This window comes from Panthera uncia (assembly GCF_023721935.1).
Source record: "Panthera uncia isolate 11264 chromosome B3 unlocalized genomic scaffold, Puncia_PCG_1.0 HiC_scaffold_1, whole genome shotgun sequence".
Classification (NCBI taxonomy): Eukaryota; Metazoa; Chordata; class Mammalia; order Carnivora; family Felidae; genus Panthera; species Panthera uncia.
In genome coordinates, this window is record NW_026057582.1 from 66,286,713 (window position 1) to 66,311,090 (window position 24,378).

A 24,378-nucleotide genomic window follows, 5' to 3' on the forward strand; every position below is an offset into this window, starting at 1 on the left:
CTGTGTGTTCCCAAAATATTTTCTTCAAAGTAATGGCCCTATCAAATATTCTGCAAAAAAAAACATTTCCTGATCAAATGATCACTGGAAAGTGCTTCGTGGTCTATCTACGTATTGGACGTGGTAATATTTAGTAAGCATAATTATGGGCCTCAGTCTTGGGATAATGAAAACAGTGTTCCTATACTGACTCAAATATGGAACCCCTTTTTCTCGTAAAACCTGGGGATATCCTGCGGGGGGGAATACATTTTGAGAAATGGTAACTTAGAGGAATAAGTGAATGTATATTGCATAGATCATCTTCAAATATGAGCTGAGTAGCACTCAGCTAAAACTCAATTCTGATGAGAGCCCAGAGTAAAGGTATTCAGGGCTTTCAAATTGGAGGAAAATCATCAGCTTTATATATCGAATACATTTATGATAAGGATAATACCTTATTTTGGAAACTTGAGAAAGAGAAAGCTTTGCCACCTCTTATGACAATGTTCCATAAAAGCACACACAAGCAGGGTTATATTTCCTTGTAGGGGCCTAGGGCAGGCTGCCCCACAATGGGCCACTTTGATGCAAAGATTTTTTTTAGTTAAAAGCAATCAAAACCCAGGAGATGCAGGAAAAGCTCTCTGCCTCCCCTAAGAGTGCCTGAATTTACATTGGAAAGGAGAGCTTTAATGGGAAGCAACTATTAATAGAAACTCCCCCTTACCTAAGGAACTTATCTACAAGATGGGGCAACCTTGTTTTTCTAAACATCTCCTTTCACCTTCTTGCTAATGACCTCCTTCCCCTCCATATCCTCAGACCCTACTCCTCTCCTTAGCTCATTTAACCTTCGTGTTGCCTCATTGTCTTTGGAATTTCATATCTATGCTGATTCCCTGTGCTACACCTATTAAATTTGATTTTCTTGTGTTAATCTGTCTCATGTCAATTTGCTTCTGAGTCTAGATAGAGGGATCATAGGGCAAAGGAAGGTCTTCCTACCCGACATCCTCAAAAGTCATGTTTGGATATGTTCACATGAGCAGTTGTTTACCCTGAATTCTGCACATGCTTCATGTCAATCCAGAAATGTAGCAAGTATCAATGGGTAACAATTAATCTTGGCAGAACCTCTAAATGTACACCACTTCTCAATGTCTCTGATTGCAGATTGTACATTGCAGAATAGGATGGGGGTTCCGAGAACAACAGCCATGCATTGTTGTTAAGAAAAAGAGTCAGGTAGGGGCGCCTGGGTGGCTCAGTCGGTTAAGCGGCCGACTTCGGCTCAGGTCATGATCTCGCGGTCTGTGAGTTCGAGCCCCGCGTCGGGCTCTATGCTGACAGCTCAGAGCCTGGAGCCTGTTTCAGATTCTGTGTCTCCCTCTCTCTGACCCTCCCCCGTTCATGCTCTGTCACTCTCTGTCTCAAAAATAAATAAACGTTAAAAAAAAAATTAAAAACAACAAAACAAAAAGAGTCAGGTATATTTTAGCTTTGATTTGGGATAGAAAGAATATGATATTCAGTATAAATATAGATATGTATTGTCCACTTAACCAAGATGTTTCTTACATTTTTCATTGATACTCTTTTTAAAAAAAATTTTCAGAATAATCTTCCTACTTTGATTTATACTTCAGCCTCGAGCGAAATCAGACATAAAACAATAATATGCAACAAAGACTGTAAAATGAGCAAAGAATGAACTGTAGGCATATTTCTCTCACTAAAACTCTAACCCACTGTTGGACTTTCCAGGTTTGTAAACTACTAATACTGATTATTCATCAGCTTATTCTTGCCTGCAGGCAGATAACAACTACGTAACATTTGATTACTTTGATGACCTTTTTCATTCTTTTGCCATTGAGAGGATGAATTATTGTGAAGAAAATCTAATCTTTCACGCAAAGGTCAAAAGTGCTTCATTCTGACTATAATTTATTTTCAACAAGGTGAAAGAGCTGTCTTTCATCATTGACACCGTAACAAGTAGATTTTTTTTAACCTCTATCAACTCTTAACTGTAAACTGTGTTTTTGCCGTCTTGACTTAGTGTCTATAGTTCCGTTTAAATGTTAAAACTTATTTCTAACTCAGGTGTGTTTGTGGCCATAAAGACTGATGAGTGTAACATTTTGCTTGAAAATGCACCTGTATAAAACATTATTGATAACATGCATCGCTTTCTTCAAATAACATCATTTTCTTGTCTTTCTTCCCCTTTTTCTGCACCTTTGCCTGCTTTTTGCCCTTACAACTTCATGTTTCAGTCTCCTGTGAGTCCTGGCTTTGAGGTAGGTACTAATTCTACCTGGCAATAGGAATATGCTTCACCATCTTTTGTAAAACAACATTATACTAATAGGTTGACCTCAGACAATTATTGGTATTGACCCTATGAGAATAATCAGATCAGAATTTGGCTCAGAATCCAGCCTATTGAACTGCAGAAACCCCATTGGTCTTTCTATGAAACTGACAAGATGGGTTGAGAATAGAACAGAATACAGTCAGAACACGCTTTACCCAGCAGCATGTTAACTGAAATGCATGCATATTGGAATTGTATCCTGAAGACAGGGTACCACAAAACCATGCAAGTTGAGGCCACCATCCCAATATGTTTATACACAGGTTTTAGTTGGCATGGTAAAACATAAAACAAGGACTGCCTGCAGATGAATGTAACTTTTTTAAAGAAAGGAGCTTTTAATCATTAATATATTATCACAGTCTATTTAATTATTTTTTAAAAAGATGGTATGCAAGTGGGTATATCGAGGTCTCAGTCCATGAAGAAATTATATTTGGAAAATTCACAAATTTCCTTCGTAGAGATTTTAAGTAAACCCCTCTCCAAAATAGGCTTTTTATTTATCTTAAGCAATTGATAGCCTGAATATGGAGGGAAGGCATTTAAATTAAATGTTAAAGCTGAGTATATAACAGTGCTTTTATTGTGATAACTTGTTTTGATGTATTGTCTTTATTAATATTTAGTTTTCCTTATTTCTGTACTTGTGGCACATTGAGAGTTGACATTGTTATTTTTCTTTATGAGACTATGTTTCAAATACCATTATTAGTGTCCATTCTTACATGGTCTTGTTAAGGTAACTATAACAAAAGAAGCTAATGAAAACACAACCAGAACATGTATGAGGTTAAATAAAATTAAGAAATCAAGTTATCTTGATCCTTAGGATATAAAATGAAGAAATTTACTTTAATAATAATAAATTTGTATGTTTGGAAAAATCATCCTAGGTAAAACATTCCTTATATGTCTTTGTAAAATCTTCCTGGTATTATATTGCAATGATATATGATATTAATTTTCTTAATCTCTCCTACTGATTAGTTTGTTTTCTTCTTTTTTTTTAATTTTAAACATTGCTGAAATAAGCCTCTTTGTGTTTTTTTGTTATACATTTATAAAAGTGTTAGTAGGTTTCTCGATCAGCATCTTTGAATGGATCTAGTAGATTATCTTCTTGGAAGCCAAATGGACTGAAAAATATATACAATTTTTTGCCAAATAGTTCTTCAAAAAGTTGTAAAAGTTTAAATTTATAACCCTACTAACTACAGTGTATAAAAGTTTCTATTGCTTTATCTTGCCAACAATAGATTTGATTCCTATTTTAAACTTAAAAACATTTTTTTTACTAACTTGATAGGTAAAAAATCTCTATGCCTAAATATTATTTACTTATTGGAGGATAAATAGTTTTTCATATATTTATTGGCCATTTGTATTTTACCTATGGTTAATTACCTGTCTCTTTTTCTACTGAGTTGCTTATTGGTTGCTTAGAATCTTTATATATGATTAATTCTCTTTCTATTAATCTATGATGGAAGTATACTTTCAGTTTTATGTGTTTTTGACGTCTTTTCCCACACTGTTATTTTAACAGTGAGAGACATATTTTCATTCATTTTCTTACTATATATAGACTGTTGAGAATAAATCAATATGGCCAAATTCAACATAATATTTTTGTCAAATGATTGAAGAGAATATTTTTTTTTCTGAAGTAAAGGAGCTTAAGTCAAGGTAGAAAATGAAGGAGAATTTAAGACATTGGTGTTCTTTGCAACCAGAGGATATAATTGATATAGTGTTTTTAAAGTACGTTAGGTCTTATGGAATGTTTTTTTTTTTTATTTAAGAACTTTATTGAAATTTTAAAAATTATTTTTAAATGTATATAAGGAAGTATTTACTATTATGGCTTTAAAGTTAAGGGGCTCTTTAAAGAATTTATTTTTGCTGAAATTAAATGCTTCTAGTCTAGTGTTTTTGGTAACTCCTAATATTCAGACTGCTTTACAGAAATCATTAGGAAATAAATTGCTCATTCCAGAAGCTTTTCCTGTGTTTGTCTTATATTCTCACTGTTTGCATCCTCTAGTTTTTATGAGTTAGACAATATTGATTTTAACTTGTTATTAATATTAATGGTGCGTATTTTCTAAATAATAATTTGGCATAAACTGCTCTATTATTTTCATGAAGTTTACTGACTCACACTTAATTAAGACAAGCATTATATTAAAAGGAACTCTTGCCTGCATAGTTTCCTAGAAAATCTCCCCCAGAAATGACTCATTCAGTTACTGTTTTTGTTCATTTAAAAAAACAAAAAACAAAAAACAAAAAAAAGGAAGACAAGAGAATACCAGTATTGCATTATCTATCTGTAACTGCATATGATTCTGATACACTTTAAAATAGCCGAGGTATATTATTTTCAAATGAGCAAATAATGAAAAAACTATTTCTAATCCTGAATGAAACTATGATGATATTTCTGGCCAAATGAATATTTCCCAGGATATTTTCCAAAGTAGCAGAAGTCTATCAAGAAATAAGAGATTTTAATTGTTATTACTCTTGTGTTCTGGAGTTCCAGGAATTGTGGTGATTCATCTGAATTAAAAAGTCATTTTTCCATTTAAATATACACCACACCATCACATCCATGCAGTACATTTGCCAGATATTGCAAGATTTCTTTTGATGATTGTGTAAACTATTTCTTCAGATTCAGCCCTGGGTAGTGTATATGTTCAATGAGGAAAGACATCCAAGAATTCTTTAAGCAGCACGTATGTCTGTACTTCCCAAAAGTTAGAAAAGTATGTGCAGGGGTGGGTTTATCAGGAAGGAGGCCTTCAGTAAAATTAAGAGTGTGTGGACTTGATGTGTTACTAATCAGCTGTTACCTGATTTCATTCAATGTGTCTGGCTTATTATATGTACATTATTAATTCATGCTCTGAACAAAAACTTTCAGATGTGTAATTCTAAATGTAAACACTGCATGAGAGTTCTTCATGAACTCCCCTGGAGGAGGGGGGCATTTACCAGTTGCCCACACTTATAAACATATAGGTCTTGGGAACTAATAGGTCTTTAAAGCAGGCTCTAGAGGACCTATGTTCCCCTCAGAAAAGGGACCATGGCTTTCCTAACACTCCCTACAAGCCATGCCTTAAAACAGAAAACACTGCTCTCTACCTTAAGATGCAAAACAGCCCCCCACCCCATGTTATCAATAACAGGCATTTGCTTAGTCTAATGTCATGCCAGACCTGAACAAATTTCAGTCCCTTCTCATTTACTTCCTGACCAATCATGACTACTGAGGTCCTAGTGAGCTCTTAGCTGAGTACTATGGGGAAAAGAAAAAGAAAAAAAAAAAGATTACTGTTCTCAGGAATGTTTCACCCCCCCCCCCAAAAAAAAAGAATTGAAGGCTTGTCTAGAAAAAATAATAATGAGGTGTGAAGAAAGTAGAATATTGGAATTGGTATTTTAAATTAGACTTCCAGAAGCTTGAGAAATAATTCAGCTTCTAAAATATTTTTCTGTGTTCTCAGAAATATTTAGCTACATGATTTTACTTGATTCATTAGGCATGGTTTTCTGATACCTGGTTCTGTTTGATCCAATGAATGCCCCTCTCCCTTCTCAAGAAGAATGGAAGTATTGCCATTTTAATCATTAATGCAAGATGAAACAATGTCCAGAAGTTATGAGCAAATATACGTACTTCTTTCTCCAAATAGCCTAGTTTTTGGTGATTATTTTTCTGTAGCTGTACACTGAAAATATCACCGAGTGGTATAATTTTATTGAGGGAGTGCTTTCCTATATTTTTAAACTCAAAATTGATAAGGAAAAAACCTTGTCTTATTCTTCTCTCATTTTTAACTGAGTTACATTAAAATCTAATCTTTGATTCTACCATGTTATTTCAGATGCACATACATAGACACACAGTGCTATGCATTTACCATTCATTGTTATAGGTTAAGATTCTATAAAATGCCATAAAATTATCTTTGTGAGCCCTTAAGTTACACTTACTTTTGAAGGGAGAAGCTCTAACCTTTGTAGCCTTGGATTGTGTTTATGGCGTGCTTTTCCAGCTTTTCCTTGGTGTCTTTAAGTCAGTAATCAATGGGACAGACTCTTTCCAGATTATTTCATTCCATTCTCCTATGAGTTCATAGACCCAGACCAGGCTTTTGTCAACTTAGGCAAGGTCAGATACTATGGGAATATACGTTCCTAACATTACTATTCTTGTTTTTTCCACATAATCTGTTTACCTTCTGATTCACTTTCTATGTGTAGACCAACTCTGACATTTGAAGCCCCAAAGCAGAAGCTGTTGACATCCAAAAGTATTTTCTTCTTCAATGGAAATGCTCCTTTTTTATTGTGTAGCTTTAGAGTGCAAGGCATTAAGGTCACATTGACTTCAAGTAAAAAGAGAGGTAATCTTATGTTATGTCTCCCCTTTCTTCCAAGATCCCATGGATTTGTAGGATTTTGGTAACTGACATTTTGAAAGAACAGCACATGTAATTTGCAACCATTCTTGAACAGTTCTGGTGCTTTCCCTGCAAAGAGTGGATCACTTAAAGCAAATAGTAAGGTTCCTTTACCCTTCATTTCTGTTTACCTAAAAAGAGTGATGCAATAAAAAAGTTAATATAACTTTTAAAACTACTTTAGCATTCGGAAACTCCAGACCACCTTGTATTTTTAATAAGAGAGCATTTATGTTATTAGTGTGACAGCTTTCACAAATCACAGCAAACATTAAGAAATGAATTCTCTGTTGTAAAATACAGCATCGGTCACCACTAAGCAAGGGCACACTTTTTTTTTTCCTGCCCTGTAGCAAGTCTTTTCAATGTTAAGAAAAGGTGTTGATTAGCTTTTATTTATGCTATACATATTTAGGGTATCCAACTGAGGGGCCAGACTCATTTATCTGTCATACTTGGCAGGCAGTTCAAGGGAATCAGAATTGTAACAGAAGAGCACTGAACGATTGAGAGTCACCTAATGCTCTACCCTCCCTCTACTCAGTGAAGTGCAGGGCATGGAAACATGAGTGTTTTCTGAATGACCCCTTTTCCTCCACCATGGGGGTGTTTTATCTTTTCTTCAAACCTTCATATACATGGGCACTTACTCTGTGTGAGACAGTATTCCAGAAGTTGGTGATACAGTGTTGAACAAAACCATCAAGATTCTCTCCTCATGGCACTCACATTCTATGAATAGAGACAATAAAAATACAATAAGCAAACAGGTAAGTAAGACCATTGCAGGCTGCAGTAATGGCTTTGGAGGAGACAGGATGGTGTGCCAAAGAATAACAAAATGTGAATGGGGAGTGAGCAGTAAGTTAGATGGTCTGGAGGCCTCTCGGAGAAGGTGATATATGAACTGAAATCCAAAGAATGAGGCAGAACCATGTATACAGAAAGACAGGAAAAGCACATATTGTGATAGTCCATAGTAACAATTATGTTTTATCCAAAATTCTATTGGATTTAAAGTTACTGGGCACAGAGACTTATTTACTGGCCTTTCTATGTCTAGCAGCATCTGAATTGGGTTTTCAGGTAAGATTTGCCCCAGGAAACACTTGCTAAATTAAATAGATCAATCTTGATGGCAGTAGTAGGAACTATCATAAGGTGGTATTCTGCACAGTTCTTTGAGTGATAGTCCAAAATACTAGATGTTAAAACTTCTGAAATAAAGGATTAATGTTTGGTTGGATCTGTTTTCACACAGTTGTGCTTGTATCTTTTAAGTAGAACAGCACCTGAATAAGAAAGCAGGCAGACAACTGAGTGATGCTTATACAATAGAAGCTGTTTATTAAGTTAGTCATTTTGTGCTAGAAAACATGTATGATTCAGATGCTATCCTCTGAGCACAGACAATCTGGTTGAAAGTCTCTTCTGTAGGTCAAGGTTAAGAGATTCACAATATTCTGTAGGTCAAGGTTAAGAGATTCACAATATTTTTGCATTGCATTTTGGCATATAGAACATGTTATTACTTAATTATTCTCACTTTACCCCCAAGAATTGTACCATCGTGACTTAAGTGAAGGGAAGAAAATACTTCTTGCTCTTCTATTAGCATAAAACCAGGGAATGTGAAAACTGGGAGGAGCTAAGGAGAGAGGAATCATTATTTATCACCTGGAGTGAGACTACATGAATTCATAGTTCTGCTACTGACAGACCGTGATCAGGGGCAAATGATGTAACTTCCCTATGATTCAGTTTACTAATTTGTAAAATGGGGATCATAACACTAGTGGCCATGGAGTGTCAATGAATTAATGCATGTAAAGTGCTATGAAAAGAGTTTGGCCCATATAATGGTTAAAGAAGGTGTTTTATGTCATTGTCTTGTTTAAAGGTCTCGGAATTCCTACGGGCGAGATTTAGTCCTCAAATGAGTTGACTGGCTGGCACAATGTTTCAGAATTTTTTCAGAGTTGCCAACACTTGGAAATAGAGTTACTTCATAAACAACTAGATTTTCTGCTTGGTTTTTGAAAAACTAAGAGGTCAGCCAACACTGGGCTCACATACTCACGTGGATTACTAATCCATGAGCTTGGCCATCCCTTTTATTCTGAACCTGTCCTCTCTAATTTCTTATATTGGCCACCATTCTCCATCGCATCTCTCATACTGACAGTCTACGCATTGCTTTTAACAACGTACAAGTATTGGAATTTACTGTCCCTTTCTTTCCAGAGCAGAAGAGTTCTGACAGATTTTGTATTTGCATTGGATATGCCAAGCAGGGGTGAGGAACAGGCAGACACGTAGAGAGAGCAGTTGCAGTGAAAAGCATTCCTTAGCCAACTGTACTCTCTTAAAATTGAAACCCTGTAAAGCAGATATGTCAAAGTCACAACCCAGTTAATATTACATTTAAAAGGAGGCTTACATAATAGTTTGTATCTTGAATATCTCTATTGAAATGTCGCATCCATTATCTCCTTGCAGTTACTTCTTGAAAACATTAATTCTGTTCAGTTCAAGCAATGTTTATTGTTTAGCATGTACCAGGCACTTCTTCCATTAACAGAGTTCAAATATGATTAAGTCACTGTCCTTCTCTTAGGAGCTTATTGTCTAATGATTGAGACAAGTCAGAAAAAGATGTCAATGCGTATGCCAAAGTGTTGTCTTCTGTTTCTCTTTGACTCAAGGGGAGCTTAATGTCACCCCAAATCCATTCCCAATATGAGGCTGTGAAGTGAATTTTACTTAATAAATATAAATATTTTTTTTTTAATTTTTTTTTTTCAAACGTTTTTATTTATTTTTGGGACAGAGAGAGACAGAGCATGAACGGGGGAGGGGCAGAGAGAGAGGGAGACACAGAATCGGAAACAGGCTCCAGGCTCCGGGCCATCAGCCCAGAGCCTGACGCGGGGCTCGAACTCACGGACCGCGAGATCGTGACCTGGCTGAAGTCGGACGCTTAACCGACTGCGCCACCCAGGCGCCCCAATAAATATAAATATTTTAAAACCACAGAGGTTTTCATTTGAGCCATGCATTTTGTAAAGTGACTTTTATCTTGCAAAATCTATGTTTGATTTTTACATAAATGGCAACAAGCAAACCACAAGGAAAGGCAACTTCCCACCCTCTGTTTTCCAGCTTTACTAATGAAGGGGACTCATTTTGAACCGCAAAGTAGAATATACCTTGTTGGGAAATGGTTTCAGAGTCCTGTTAAATGTTAAAGACATGCTGGCAGTTGGAGTTTCCATAATGTAATCTAAGCAGTCATTTCCTGGGAAGGTTCCAGACTTGCTGAGTCATTAATTTAGCATACCAGGTTACAGAACAAATTCAGCCTCTAGAAAAGCAGGGTATTTTATCCATGTAAGTAGGTGTTCAACACATACAGTTTTTACTTTGGCTGTAATTTCAAATGAATACAGTTAGCATAAGAATACTATAGGCACCTCACAAAACTTAAAATAATTAATCTCTGTAACCTTTATGTAATCTCTAATACTGGCTTTAAAACTCAGCTTTCATCATTTTTCTGCTCTCCTGTTCTCTTCTGTCCATGATGTGATATATCACTGAATACAGAAATGAAGTCTTTATACTTTGTATCAAGTATAATTTGCCAAGTCAAGTCATTTCCATACACACACACACCAATACCATACTTTGCAGTTATCTTGGGGCTCTCACAAAGGTTTCACACCTGTAACTTGATCTAAACTCCTCCAGTCTAGAAAAGAACAGTTCATAATATCAAGAGCTGATGTGGAAATGTTAAGTTTTTAGAAGTACCCCCTCCTGCATGTGCTTGCCATAATTAAGGGAAGTTGAGATCTGTTCTGTGAGTTCTGAGCCATGTTTTTCTCTGAACACAATAGTGAAGCAGAACGAGACAAAATGTAGCTGTGCCCTTTCCAGAGCATTTCACCTTTTCTCCCTTTTCCCATAAAAAATGATCATTCAGCAGGTTGCTCGGGTTCACTAAATACACACTGCCAAACTGGAACAGCAAGTAACAGTGGAAATTAATTCAAACACCATTTAGTTTACCTAGTAAAACCTTCACTAGTGTTGATAGGTAAGGAAGAATTTTCTCTTTACTAAAGTTAACTTTAAAGAAAGATCTTATTTAAAATTCTAAGGGACTGTGCACATTTCAATTCTACGAATAAGTAAAAAGAATAAAATGAAGTAAGTTAAGGAAAAAGTAAAACAATACTATTTCTCTTTATTTTAGATGGTAACGTGTCACATGCACAAAAGCCTGGTTGTTTAAGTCAACATTACCCTTTACTTTGACTCACCACGAAGTCATATCATGTTGAAGTTCTCGTAAAGACCAAGTTAGCTGGCTTTAGATCAATGAGAATTTGTTAAGCATCTATTTTCTTTACCATTACCAATTTCTAAATCTTGCCTACCCTGTAACTTGATGCAACAAACAAAATACTGTAATTATGGCTTTCCGGTCTATATACCTTCAAATAAAACTTAACCTAATAATTAAAATGACATTTTTTGGCTTAAAATAGTAACTGAATATTAATTACTAATGAAAAATGTATTGGTGTTCTGAAAATCCTTAAGAGTGTTTGGTTTGTGTTCACATCATTAGAAATAGTTTCAAAGGGATTATTAACAAGACTACAGAAATGTTAGTTCTTAAACATTTCCATAAACTATGATAAATGTGTGTTACAGGGCATGGCTTTATTTCATAGGCTTTTGTTTTTCTGTTTGTTTTATAATCTGTTAGGTATCAATAAAGGCCTTGTTTTGCATTTTGGTTGAAGAGTGGATAAATATCTCATAAGCATTTACAAAATTATCAGATAGTGACCCCATCTTCCTTTTTTGTCTTGGCTGAGATTTGCGTCCTTGTAGGGAAAAGCACGCGTGTATATGTGTGTGTGTGTGTACACTCCAGAAACATAGAGTATAATTGTACAAACGAAACTCTGAAGGCCTCCCCATTCTCCCTTTCCCAGAGTGTTTGTTATCTAGTAAAATTAAACAACATAAGCTCCTGGGTCATGATGCTAACTGATTTTAATTTTAAAATGTCATGAATACCAGGAGGGTACTCTTTATTAATACTATTAAAACCTCAAATTCCTTTTAAATCTTAAGTGCTGTTAAAGTCTTAATTTCTGACATTATAAATTATAGAATTTGTGAGATGTTATTCAGTGCCAAGGACGCATGTGGCTGTGTGAATCTCACCATTGCCTAAATAATGTGTGTAATACAGTCTGTGGACCATAGTGACAGCAAACTTTTCTTCTATAAACTCATGTAACATTTAAAAATTCCTTATTTAGTCCTACCTTGAAGGTAATAAAATAAATGACTTCTAGTTTAAGGCAGTGTTTAAGTGAATGTTACCATGTTGGATAACAAGAAAACATTCAATTTATCAGATTGCCTCTCGCTCTTCTAAGTGAATTTGCATCACAATATAGTAAATAATCCTTTGTGAAACTGACTCTAGGAACACAGCCTAGAATTAGGTACCTTAAGATTAAGGAAAATAGCTGAAGAGTGATTTGGTCAACTTTTCATAGGATTTCCCAAGTCTGAGAACATTTTAAGTCTGCTAAGAAAGTGTGATGTCAGGTCAGCTTTTATTCTGAGTGTTGAAACTTTCCAACTATGGAAAAATATCAATTTTCATTTTAGACTGTGCTTAAAACTGGCCTGGTGGCTACAGTTACTCAAGAAGGATACAAAAAACTGGGACCTAACCCTGTGAAAATTTAATAAATTTAATTATTTTTCAGTTCCATTGAAGATATTTATTCAGTATATTCATGTTCATGATTCTGGTTTGGCAAACCTGTGGCCTATCTTTAAGCTCCCTAGACTTCTCTGTGTGGGTTGAAACTTTCCAGGGTAATTATCCTTTACAGTTATCTTTATGGGATTTATCTTTATGGGATTGTAATTATAAATGTAACTGTAGACATAATATCCCTATGACAAATTTCACCTCAGATTTCTTTTGATTATAGCTAGTGAACTGGCAAATCAAAATTTCTCCATTTGGGGGCGCCTGGGTGGCGCAGTCGGTTAAGCGTCCGACTTCAGCCAGGTCACGATCTCGCGGTCCGTGAGTTCGAGCCCCGCGTCAGGCTCTGGGCTGATGGCTCGGAGCCTGGAGCCTGTTTCCGATTCTGTGTCTCCCTCTCTCTCTGCCCCTCCGCCGTTCATGCTCTGTCTCTCTCTGTCCCAAAAATAAATAAAAAAACGTTGAAAAAAAAAAAATTTCTCCATTTGGTAATAAATGGTGTTACCTTTTGGTGCCAATAGTCATTGAAATGGTTAGAAATTGTATGTAAATAAGATTTCTTTCTCATCTTGTCAGTAATCATTCCAAACCTGGCACTGACTGAGGTGATAATATAAGGGCTCTGGAGGCAAACAAATATAGGTTCATGTTTTGACTTTCACTAGCCTTTGACTCAAGAGGATATACTTCAACTTTATGAGCTTAGATGGCTGAACTTTTGATAATAAACCCTATCTTGTAAGGTTCCTCACACAATGATTACTAAAGGTAGGAGCTTAATAAATGAGATGTATAATTACAATAAAACTATTAAAAAGTAATTCAATTCCTCCTTTATTCTGATGATTTCAAAGTACATTTATTCTGATGATTCCCAAGAACATTTCCATGATATCAAGAGCTATATGAAATTGTCCAAAAACAGAAGACACAGTTAATTTTAATTCATTTAATTAAAAAAAATCTATGTACTGGGCTAATTAAATAATTTTAAAATGGAGACAAGAGTGCACAGAGATATCCTTATAAAGAAACACCCGTATTTGTGTGGCTCATATAGTCCACTAGTTTATTTGTTTTTCAGTTGTAAAAATGATAGCATAATTTTAGCCCTTCACTTTTATACTGTTGAAGAATAACATAAAGCCATATTTATTTTTTTCTTTGAGGGAACCCAAAGGAGCTGTAACCACTTTTCAGGTGATGTACTATGTAGGGCAGACAGATGGGATTTACTTGTTATCTTCTACCTTGCTGAACTGCTTGCCTTTTTTAATACTTTAGAAAATTTCCATCAAATAACATGTGTAGTGGGGTTAAAAACAATTTTTTATTTGCTTTCAATTTTATACTTCTGTATTACAACTAATTACATTACTTTTTTAAAGCCAAAAATACTTTCTAACTCCTACAAATCAGGTTCAAATATTCTGATCTCTAGTTCTCTTCTTTTTAGATTTTTAAAAATAAGGTAGGTCAAATGAGAGAAATAAAGGAGGTATAAATTACATTAAATAACAGAAACACAGTTTTAATTTATTACTCTCATTTTCTTATGGATCAAACTGCTAAATAGTAAGGCCAAATGCAATTAAAAACATATATACTTTTAGGGGTGCCTAGGTGGCTCAGTTGGTTAAGTGTCTGACTCTTGTCTCAGCTCAGGTCTTGATCTCAGGGTCGTGAGTTTGAGCCCTGTATTGGGCTCCATGTTGGACTCTGTACTGGGCATGAAACCTACTTAAAAAAAAATATGTGTGTGTGTGTGTATGTGTGTGTGTGTGTGTGTGTGTGTGTGTGTGTGTGTGTTTTATATCAAGTCATCTCTTACATATTATTATCCTTTATTGTATTTCAAACATATAGCAAAAGTCACCATCAGAGTCATTTATTGGTCGAGAAAAGAGGTCAAATTCTCAGTCATATATTGGACGACCAATTCAGCTCGACAAGATTTTGATGTCTAAAGTGAAAGTGCCACACACATTCGTCATCCACTCCTACACCAGGCCCACAGTGTGCCAGTACTGCAAGAAGCTTCTCAAGGGGCTTTTTAGGCAGGGCCTGCAATGCAAAGGTAAGGATGATCTTGCCACCAAATATTTGTCACCAGCCAAACTTTGATCCGGAAATTAATCCTCAGCCATTTGAAGGCACTGGTTTTTTTTGTTTGTTTTGTTTTGTTTTTGTTTTTTACAACTTTTCTTTTTTATCAATTCTATGTTTTTGTTTTCTTTTAAAATCTTTATGATCAGACTGCAGATTCAACTGTCACAAACGTTGTGCATCCAAAGTACCAAACAACTGCCTCGGCGAAGTGACCATTAATGGAGGTAGGTAAAAATCAGTCACGCTGTGCTTCTTTCCTGTTCAGGAGTGTGTCCGTGATGACTTAGCTGTATTTCTTCTTTTTTCTGTTCAGATACTTGTGACCCAGCCGAAAGTAAATTATGGGCTCAGTTTGTCCTGTTTTACTGTAGAAAAGCACTCATCATTGAGTTTTGATAAAAAAGAAAACAAAAACCAAAGAGCTTTGCTTGATTTTTATGCAGTGCACAGCTAGTACTGAAAACTTGGATGTCTACAGTTTCTTTCTCAGCTCTCTTTTTAATACTCTTGTCCTAGTTTGTTCAAAAATGTGGAAAATGTTGGAATGCCTGCAAGTTATAGCTCTCAGTCTCTTTTTCTCTGTCCTTTTAATTCCAAGCATTGAGATGGAGATTAATTTTTCTTCCCTGTCTGTCAAGGGAGGGAAGAATCAGAGACTGACCATCAGGAAATAATCATCCCTTCCTCCACTCAGTTAATTCCATTATGTGTGTTCTTGTAAACTTGAATCTTTAATAATAATACAAAGAACTTTAATTCAGCTAATTGAAAATATATATTGTGTTTTATAGTTGGGACTATTGGGGAAATCCTAATGTCATAAATTAACTTTGAAGGACACCTTAAGAAAAATACCACATCCTAAAGGAACAGCTTACATTTTCTCCCCAGGTAGTCTTTCTAATGCAGCCTTAGCAAATATTTGACTTAGTACCCCAGGATAACTTTTTCTGTAGATAGTGGACTGCTTTATACCTTCAGTCTAGTATCAGTTTTATGATTCCTCTGGGGAAAAAATGGTGACAGAAGACCAGAGAAACAATTGAGCATTTTTGTTGATAAAACTCTGAAGAATAAATGGTTATATTTGCTCCAGAATTTTCTTCTCTAGAAGAAATATATATCTAGAAGAAGAAGAGGGGAAGTCTCTCGAAAGCATTCCTATGCTAGTTTCTGCCTTGGAGATTTATGAATTAGCTGCCAAAATGGAAAGCTTGGCAATCTTCCTACTTTCTGTGGCATGTAGAATTCACTTTGTTCAGGCCCAGGAAATGTCAGTATGTGCTTGATAACTGGAACTAAGGGGAAACAGTGCAGTTTTTGATACTGTGGATTACTTTGAAATTGCATTTTCCCATACAGTCAGAAAAATCTAGTAAAATGTGAATTTTTCAAGCTTGGCAGGCTAAGAAAGGTCCCTGATCAGTCTATTTTCCAATTTTAAAATAAGTACTCTGCATTAGTAAGTACAGTTGACCCTTGAACTGACCCCCTGCATGCAGTCAAAAACGTGACTATAACTTTTGACTCCCCAAAAACTTAACTAATAGCCTACTGTTGACCAGAAGCCTATTAATGATAGCATAGTTGATTAACACATATTTTGTATTTATATGTATTATATACTATATTCTTACAATAAAGTAAGCAAGAGAAAAATATGTTATTAAGAAAATCATAAGGAAGAAAAAATACATTTATAGTACTATATTGATGAAAAAAATCTGTGTATAAGTAGACCCGCAGAGTTCAAATCCATGTTGTTCAAGGGTCAGTTGTCATTATAATTTGTTGCATTACCATCAAATGCATAATTACATGATTCATTATTACTTCAAATATCAAATATCTTAAGTATTTAAAAGCTGCTGCTTATATGGCCAATTTAATGTATTGGAATCCATGACTTCAAGTTACTAGAATAGCAAGAATCAATGACCCCCAGTCTTGGATGTGAAAGTTTCCCTCATCTTTGCATATATCTCTTTTTCCCACAAGGGCTGTGCTACTGAAATACATCAGTTTCCTCTTCCCTTGTTCCTGGTATCACTTTGCTTCCTAGAAGTTTGCTTCTATCCCACCCTTGGCTTCCTGCCAAGGCTCTCCATAACTTTTCATCTTTTTAGGCTTAGGGGCATGAAAAAGAAACATCTGCGTGTAAAATTATATATTCATCCTCTGATAAGTTCAGATACTTATGAAATAAAAAAAGGAAAGGGAAAGAGAAGATAAATTCTTGAAATAAGTATTTTTTAGGGCTTCCAATTGATATGTTGTAGGATTGCCTAACTCCCGTAACCCCGACTAGGATTTCAGGTTTATCACCATGGGTGCAAAACAATTTTTCAGATTTGCTTAGCCCTGGGGCAGAGTCTGATGTGGTCATGGAAGAAGGGAGTGATGACAATGACAGTGAAAGGAACAGTGGGCTCATGGACGACATGGAAGAAGCAATGGTTCAAGACACCGAGGTGGTGATGGCAGAGTGTCAGAATGACAGCGGGGAAATGCAGGACCCAGACCCAGACCCAGAGGAGTCCAACAGAACTATCAGGTAAGGGCTGTACTCCCGGTTTCAGTCCAATAGGGGGATTTACTTTTTAGGACACTTTGATATTTTAATCTATCGAAAAAGAAATTTCAAGTGTTTGCTTGATTTGCTTATGAATGCTCTCTGAACTGTAGAGGAGAGCTGGTGGAGTGAGGAGGTCAGATTGCCTTGGAGCAGTATAGTTTGCATCCTCTTCCTAGCATTGCTTCTTTCTATGATCCCTTTCCTTTTGCATGTGAGAGGTACTCATGTTTGCCATCCACAGGTTTACTACTAAATTACTGTTTATTCAGCGCTCATTGTGTGGGCCTGCAAAAATCGGGGGCCAACCTCAACAGACACCATCTGCCTTAAAGCTGACCCCTAATACAAATATCACATATGTCTACATCTTACTGTGTTACTGTCTTACCTCAGAAGTATGTAACATTTTATATTTGGGATTTAATAATCTATACTTCTTGATTATTAGATAATCCCCATTTTTGATATCAGGGATCAGCACACTGTGGCCAATCAGGCTGCTGCCTATTTTGAAATGAAGTTTTATTGGAACATAGGCATGACCATATTGTCGATGGCAGCTTTTGTACTACAATGGCAGAGTTAAGTATTCTGCAGAACTTAAAAATGTTTATACCTGGTCTTTCACAGCAAAAGTTTCTCAGCCTCTGATTTATATTATAAAATGTATTCAGAATTTTGTATCCATTTTATAAATGCCATATTTATTGACAATCTGGAATTGCTCATGGGAGTAGAGCAATAAAATAATTAGATTTTTTCAATGAATGGCATAAGAAATATTTTTTAACTACTGGAAAATGTCAGCCTTATGACCCAACTGTCTTTGAAGGTATACATTTATTTCTGTAGTATCAAAATGGGGAGAATATTCGGAAAGGTGCTTGCATTTATGCATGGGGGTAGAGAAGAAGACAGGAAGAGACAGACCAGACAGGCAAAGAAAGCGATGAAGGATCAGCATAATTCCATGAATGATAAATATTTAAAAGAGAGTTTAAACAGCAGATTCTACTTTTTATGAAATTATCCAGACTCAAATTCATGTTAAATGATATTATGCACAATTAATATTTTGACTGTAATATGTAATAAGTAAGCAAATAAACTTTTATGTGTGGTTCTGAATACTGTGGCCTCAGTACAGTAAGACAGTAATCTAATGTTTACCTGAAAACTTAACACCATGCAGTTCAACCTAAAGACTAAGGTGATTATTATCCTGCCTCAGAATTTTTATTTTTTTTTATTTATTTTTTTAACGCTTATTTATTTTTGAGACAGAGAGAGACAGAGCATGAATGGGGGAGGGTCAGAGAGAGGGAGACACAGAATCTGAAACAGGCTCCGGGCTCTGAGCTGTCAGCACAGGGGCCTGATGCGGGGCTCGAACTCACGGACTGCGAGATCATGACCTGAGCCGAAGTCGGCACTCAACCGACTGAGCCACCCAGGCGCCCCAGAATTTTTAAAGTATACATGTAAAGTGCCTATCACTCAGAGTAATCCAGATTCTGAACCATGATATTCTGACAGTACATTTCACCAAAAATGCGATATGAATGTTTTTTGACTTTCATTCTGCAATAGCTGAAATAAGGTTTTATGCAGGAAAAGATCTGTATCTGAAAGCATTTCTCTCCCAAAATATTTTGACTTTTCAAGTCCATCGACAAGCAACAATATCCCGCTCATGAGAGTCGTGCAGTCTGTCAAACACACAAAGAGGAAAAGCAGCACAGTGATGAAAGAAGGCTGGATGGTCCACTATACCAGCAAAGACACACTGGTAAGATCCACAGCCAGCAATGCACTCTCTGCTTACTAGCTTCGATTTGAAGAATTGCTAATGCCTTGTCGAGACTATGGGATGGGAGTTACCAGGAACAAACCTCTGCTCAGGCATGGCATAGGATCAGATAGAACACATTAACATTCTCTAGGTGTCAGATATAGTTGAGCAAGCAACTGAGCTAGAAAAAAACATAGGCAGCAGTCTCAGGGAAACAAAATCATTGACCTCTATTACTTGAGATGATCTCCAAACTACTTGAATGAATACCTGTCATTTTATAGCAGTAATGAAAACGACAATATGTGCTTTCTCAATGCTCCTCTGGGATTCAGAATTTGAAGGAAAAAAACACTGCATTTTAGGGAGAGAAAAAAACTATGATAATTCATATACTTTTCAAATCCTTAGTTAAGTGTTCACTTAACAACTAACCTATTCGGGAATATAGTGATCCTATACTGTTTTAGATAAAGGACAACATATTTTAATTTTTTTAAATGTAGTCTGAGGTGTTCACTACTCCAGATTCTCCTAGTAGGTGGCAAATGAGATTGTGCATGTGTGTAAGAGAGAAAAAAATTGATCTTCATTTTTGTAGAACTAAGTAACATTTGGTGATAAGCATCTTTCTCACTTACTGGTAGTAAGATAGGTGGTTATTCCTCACCTCCTATCTATAGGATCTCCATTTTTTCTTTTAACAAATAGACAACCATAACCTAATTACACTATCTGTAATATCAGTATTTTCTTCTGGAGAGAGATTTACATGACTTATTGTGGGATCCAACTGAATATCATCTTTTAGTTCTTCCTAGACATGGTATACAGTATTTAAAATATATCTAGTATATTTGACTGGTCTAAGGTTAGTTGTGGATGAGACCAAGAACACTGCTAGGGCTTTTTGGTCTAAAAAGATGAATACACAGATACACATGCACACACATACATACCCTAAAATCGTGGAACATATACCTAGACTCAACAAGAACCTAATCACCAAATCATAGAAGTTTAGATCTGTTGTGATGTTTAGACAAGGTAGAGTTTGATGCATTCCCCTGATTTAGTTAAATTGATATCATGGAATCAGACTTGACATCCTCCAAAATATTCTTTAGTTATTCTGTAATATTCAGAATTCTTCCATTTCTAATGGAAGCCAAAATATTTGACTGGATCAGCATGGCATTCCTTATGTTCTGAAATAATGAGTATACATAAATATTACATCTCATTATCTCTTATTATAGCTCTTATATTTAACACTTTTAATTTCATTACAAACTACAAATCCACATCTAGCTCTATAAGTAGTCAAATAAATTTTAAAATAGAATTATTTACTATGCATGTACTAAGTGTCAGACACTGCACTGGGTGCTAATATATTACCTCCTTTATTATTCCTAACCTTCTGATATAGATGCAGAAACGTATCACACATTTACTGAATAGTCATCTTCTATAATCTAAAATTAAGTGTGAATCTTCCTGGTCCATAGCCCATGAATTTTCCACCACCAGATCTTATCTCCCCATTGGGAAAATGTTTATGTTTTTATCAATCTTGGGTATTATTTTATAATCTGTAAGTATTTTAAAAATTTTTTAATGATCCTGAATCTTACCTCTGTTTCAGCGGAAACGACACTATTGGAGACTGGATAGCAAATGTATTACCCTCTTTCAAAATGACACAGGAAGCAGGTACTATAAGGTAAGGGTGGCTTTTTCCCTGATTGGAGTCTTCTGCCCCCTCTTGTCTTCTCATGAGAATGTTAGGGTATCAGGAATACGAAATACATCTAGCAGACATGACTATTTTGTGCTTGCTCCAATAGATATTTTTTTTTCTGACATTTGCAGATTTGGGGAGAATCAGATTGTGTCCCCAAGTTAGTCATCTGTGAGTTTCAAATTTCCCTGTGGAGTGCTTCTGGCCCTATTGGATGGTGGTGGGGAAAAGGAATCTTAACTGAATATGTTAGATATGTATATTTTAACTAGAAAATTCAAGGCCTGGGAGATAAGTGACAAGAAAATTCTTGAAATCCATTCTATCCAGCATTTTTTGCTTTTTTTTTTTTTTTTTTCATAAATAGCCTCACAGCACATTGCCAGGAGGGTTAAGAAACATCATGTGATGTCTTCATACTTTGCTGATATTCATAAAGAGCACTTTCCTCTAGAGAAACATTTGGCAGCAGTTTTCATTTTGTCTCCCCACATGAAATAATACAGATGTCACACATGTATCACCCAGTAGAAGGTGCCTCTGAAAGAAGTTCATAGTGAAAACAGTATATACTTGCTCCTTCAAACTTCATGCGGACTCAGCCATAGTTGACGGGCCTCTCTGTGTCCACTGTCCACAGCTCTCACACAAAAAGGAAACCTCATTACATTTTAAATTAAAAATTTATTTTAAAAGTCATTATTCCTTAGTCATTCCATACCTCTGGGAAGACAATGTGGTGATTAATTTTTTAATGTCAAATTGTCTGAAAAGCAACTACTTAAAAATTTTTTTAATGTTTATTTATTTTTGAGAGAGAGAGACAGAATATGAGCAGGGGAGGGGCAGAGAGAGAGGGAGACACAGAATCTGAAGCAGGCTTCAGGCTCCGAGCTGTCAGCACAGAGCCCGACGCAGGGCTCGAACTCACGAACCACAAGATCATGACCTGAGCTGAAGTCAGACGCTCAACTGACTGAGCCACCCAGGTGCCCCTAAAAGCAACTACTTTTTTTTTTTTTTTAATTTTTTTTTTAACGTTTATTTATTTTTGAGACAGGGAGAGACAGAGCATGAACAGGGGAGGGGCAGAGAGAGAGGGAGACACAGAATCTGAAACAGGCTCCAGGTTCTGAGCTGTCAGCACAGAGCCCGATGCGGGGCTCGAACCCACGGACCGTGAGATCATGACCTGAGCCGAAGTAGGACGCTTAACCGACCAAGCCACCCAGGCGCCCCAAGCAACTACTTTTAAAATCAATCTCTGAGGCCTTCCTCACTAAAACTGTTCATTTGGCAATATTATGATATTAACATCTATTGAATTAAATTATATGATGCATTTTAGTGCCTTAAAGGATAGTCAAAGCTTAAAAACAGCCATGCATATCCAAATGCATTTCAAAAGTGTTGTGATTCTACCTCATAGGTATAAAAGTCAATCTTTTATATTCTTAGATCTTGATGCAGGTTCAAAACCATTATTTGTATTCATACATTTTCTTGCCACATGAACATAGTAGAAAGGTCACTTGAATTTTTCTGGTGAGAGGAGATGATAAACTTTCCCCTAGTACAGGTATTTTTGAATTTTGCTTACTAGTATTCTGTGTTTGTCACATGTACCTAGCATGAATTTTATTTGAAAGTTTACATACTTTTGATAAACTGCAGTTACTACACTCTTTCTTCCACAGGAAATCCCCTTATCAGAAATTTTATCTCTGGAACCAGCAAAACCTTCAGCTTTAATTCCTAATGGGGCCAATCCTCATTGCTTTGAGATCACTACAGCAAATGTAGTATATTATGTGGGAGAAAACGTGGTCAATCCTTCCAGCCCACCACCAAATAGCAGTGTCCTCACCAGTGGCGTTGGCGTCGATGTGGCCAGGATGTGGGAGATGGCCATCCAGCATGCTCTCATGCCTGTCATACCCAAGGGCTCAACTGTAGGTTCAGGAACCAACTCGCACAGTGAGTATGCTCTAGTTTTGTGTCTGTAGAACAGATAAAGAGAGCTTCTTTGGGGATGACTTAGTTTATTGGTGAACATAGGGTCTCTATATGGAAGCTGCTAAGATACTTCATTAAATGATCCTATTTTATTTTTTTTTAATTTTATATGAAAATTTGAACAAATTCACGTAAACCCTGTATATTTATTAGGCAATAGCAGAAACCTAGAGCTGTTGGTCGTAAAAGAAGGAGTAATCTAGTCAGCTTGAGTTTGATCTGGAATCCCAGTCTTGCTATTTGCATATCTGAGTTAACATGTTTCCTCAAAACTGTCCTACTCTGTGTAGGATACTGGGTGTTCAGAGTACTTGGAAGCTCTAGAAAATTGTATCCCAGGAAGAAATCCCTGTTCATTAGTAGAATGAGACAGATTTTACCAAAATGCAATCATGATCAAGGGTTGAGGATGAATTTTAAAAAGATATTTTAGAGGAATATCTATGTAAAAATATGTAATTTTAAATTTTATAATGGCTATTAATAGCAAATCCTATGGGGGGAAAAAAACCTGTTTTTCATATCACAGTATGTTATCTTCTGATCTTTCACAGCTTTTCAATTGATGTCTAACCCAGTGTACATAGAAATAGATTATATATGTTTATTTTATGGCTAAGGATTTTACAGGAGGTCTCTATTATGATCCCTAAAACAACCCAAACAGGTGGACGTTAATGATTTGCCTGTTTTACAAGGTGAGGCCATCAGGCCCTAGAGAGATTAAGTTGTCTCAGCTTTACCAGAGCTGTGAAGAGGCAGCCAGCATTTAACCCAAGGCTTCATGACTTCAGACTCTAAACTGACAAAATATTCTTTTTTTCAAAACCAAGTACAGAGTAAATATGTAATTGTAAAGGAAAGAAATATTGTAATGAACTTTTCCTAGAAACATTTAATTGCTGTGATTTAAAAACAACCCTTCAGCTTGATTAGTAAACATGTATCTACCTGTTTTGCTATTACTTCACTTACTTCCTTTGTGTATTTTTTAACATGTATTTCCAGGAGAGATTTCTGTGAGTATTTCAGTATCAAATTGCCAGATTCAAGAAAATGTGGTGAGTATATACCTACTAATATAAAGCTTGGTAATGTGATTCTTTATTGGAAAATAAGGATCTTAAAATGCATTTTTATTTATCTAGCATTTTAATTTTACAGTATTTTCTAGAAAATAAAATTGGGTCTATTTGGATATTTTTCTTCCATAAGATTTTAGAAACATTGCATTATGTGGATTTTTTAAGTGATCTTCTTCCTAAATACCTATTATTCATCTCAGATGAATAATTCTAATGTAGTGACTGATTTTTCCCACATTTGCCCTTCTTGGTATTAGAATTTTAATGGTTGATATAACACAATACCAAACAAAATAAATTCTTTGAGTTGCATGAGTAGCTTAAATATGCCCTTATCCTCATTCCTTGATTGCCACCTAGGAGCGCTGTCATAGGGCAAGGCATTGGAAATGCTTTTAGAGTCAC

The 24,378-nt window shown here is 35.8% G+C and overlaps 1 protein-coding gene across 1 annotated transcript in view; it reads left to right on the forward strand.

Annotated features, from left to right (window-relative positions):
• Positions 1–24,378, forward strand: part of PRKD1 (protein kinase D1) — a 327,609-nt gene that overhangs the window by 257,786 nt on the left and 45,445 nt on the right. Inside the window, exons 5-11 of the mRNA XM_049612962.1 lie at positions 14,519–14,729; positions 14,908–14,985; positions 17,111–17,315; positions 19,002–19,125; positions 20,777–20,854; positions 22,570–22,849; positions 23,897–23,949. Coding sequence (XP_049468919.1) covers positions 14,519–14,729; positions 14,908–14,985; positions 17,111–17,315; positions 19,002–19,125; positions 20,777–20,854; positions 22,570–22,849; positions 23,897–23,949 — 1,029 coding nt within the window. The remainder of the gene's footprint in view (positions 1–14,518; positions 14,730–14,907; positions 14,986–17,110; positions 17,316–19,001; positions 19,126–20,776; positions 20,855–22,569; positions 22,850–23,896; positions 23,950–24,378) is intronic.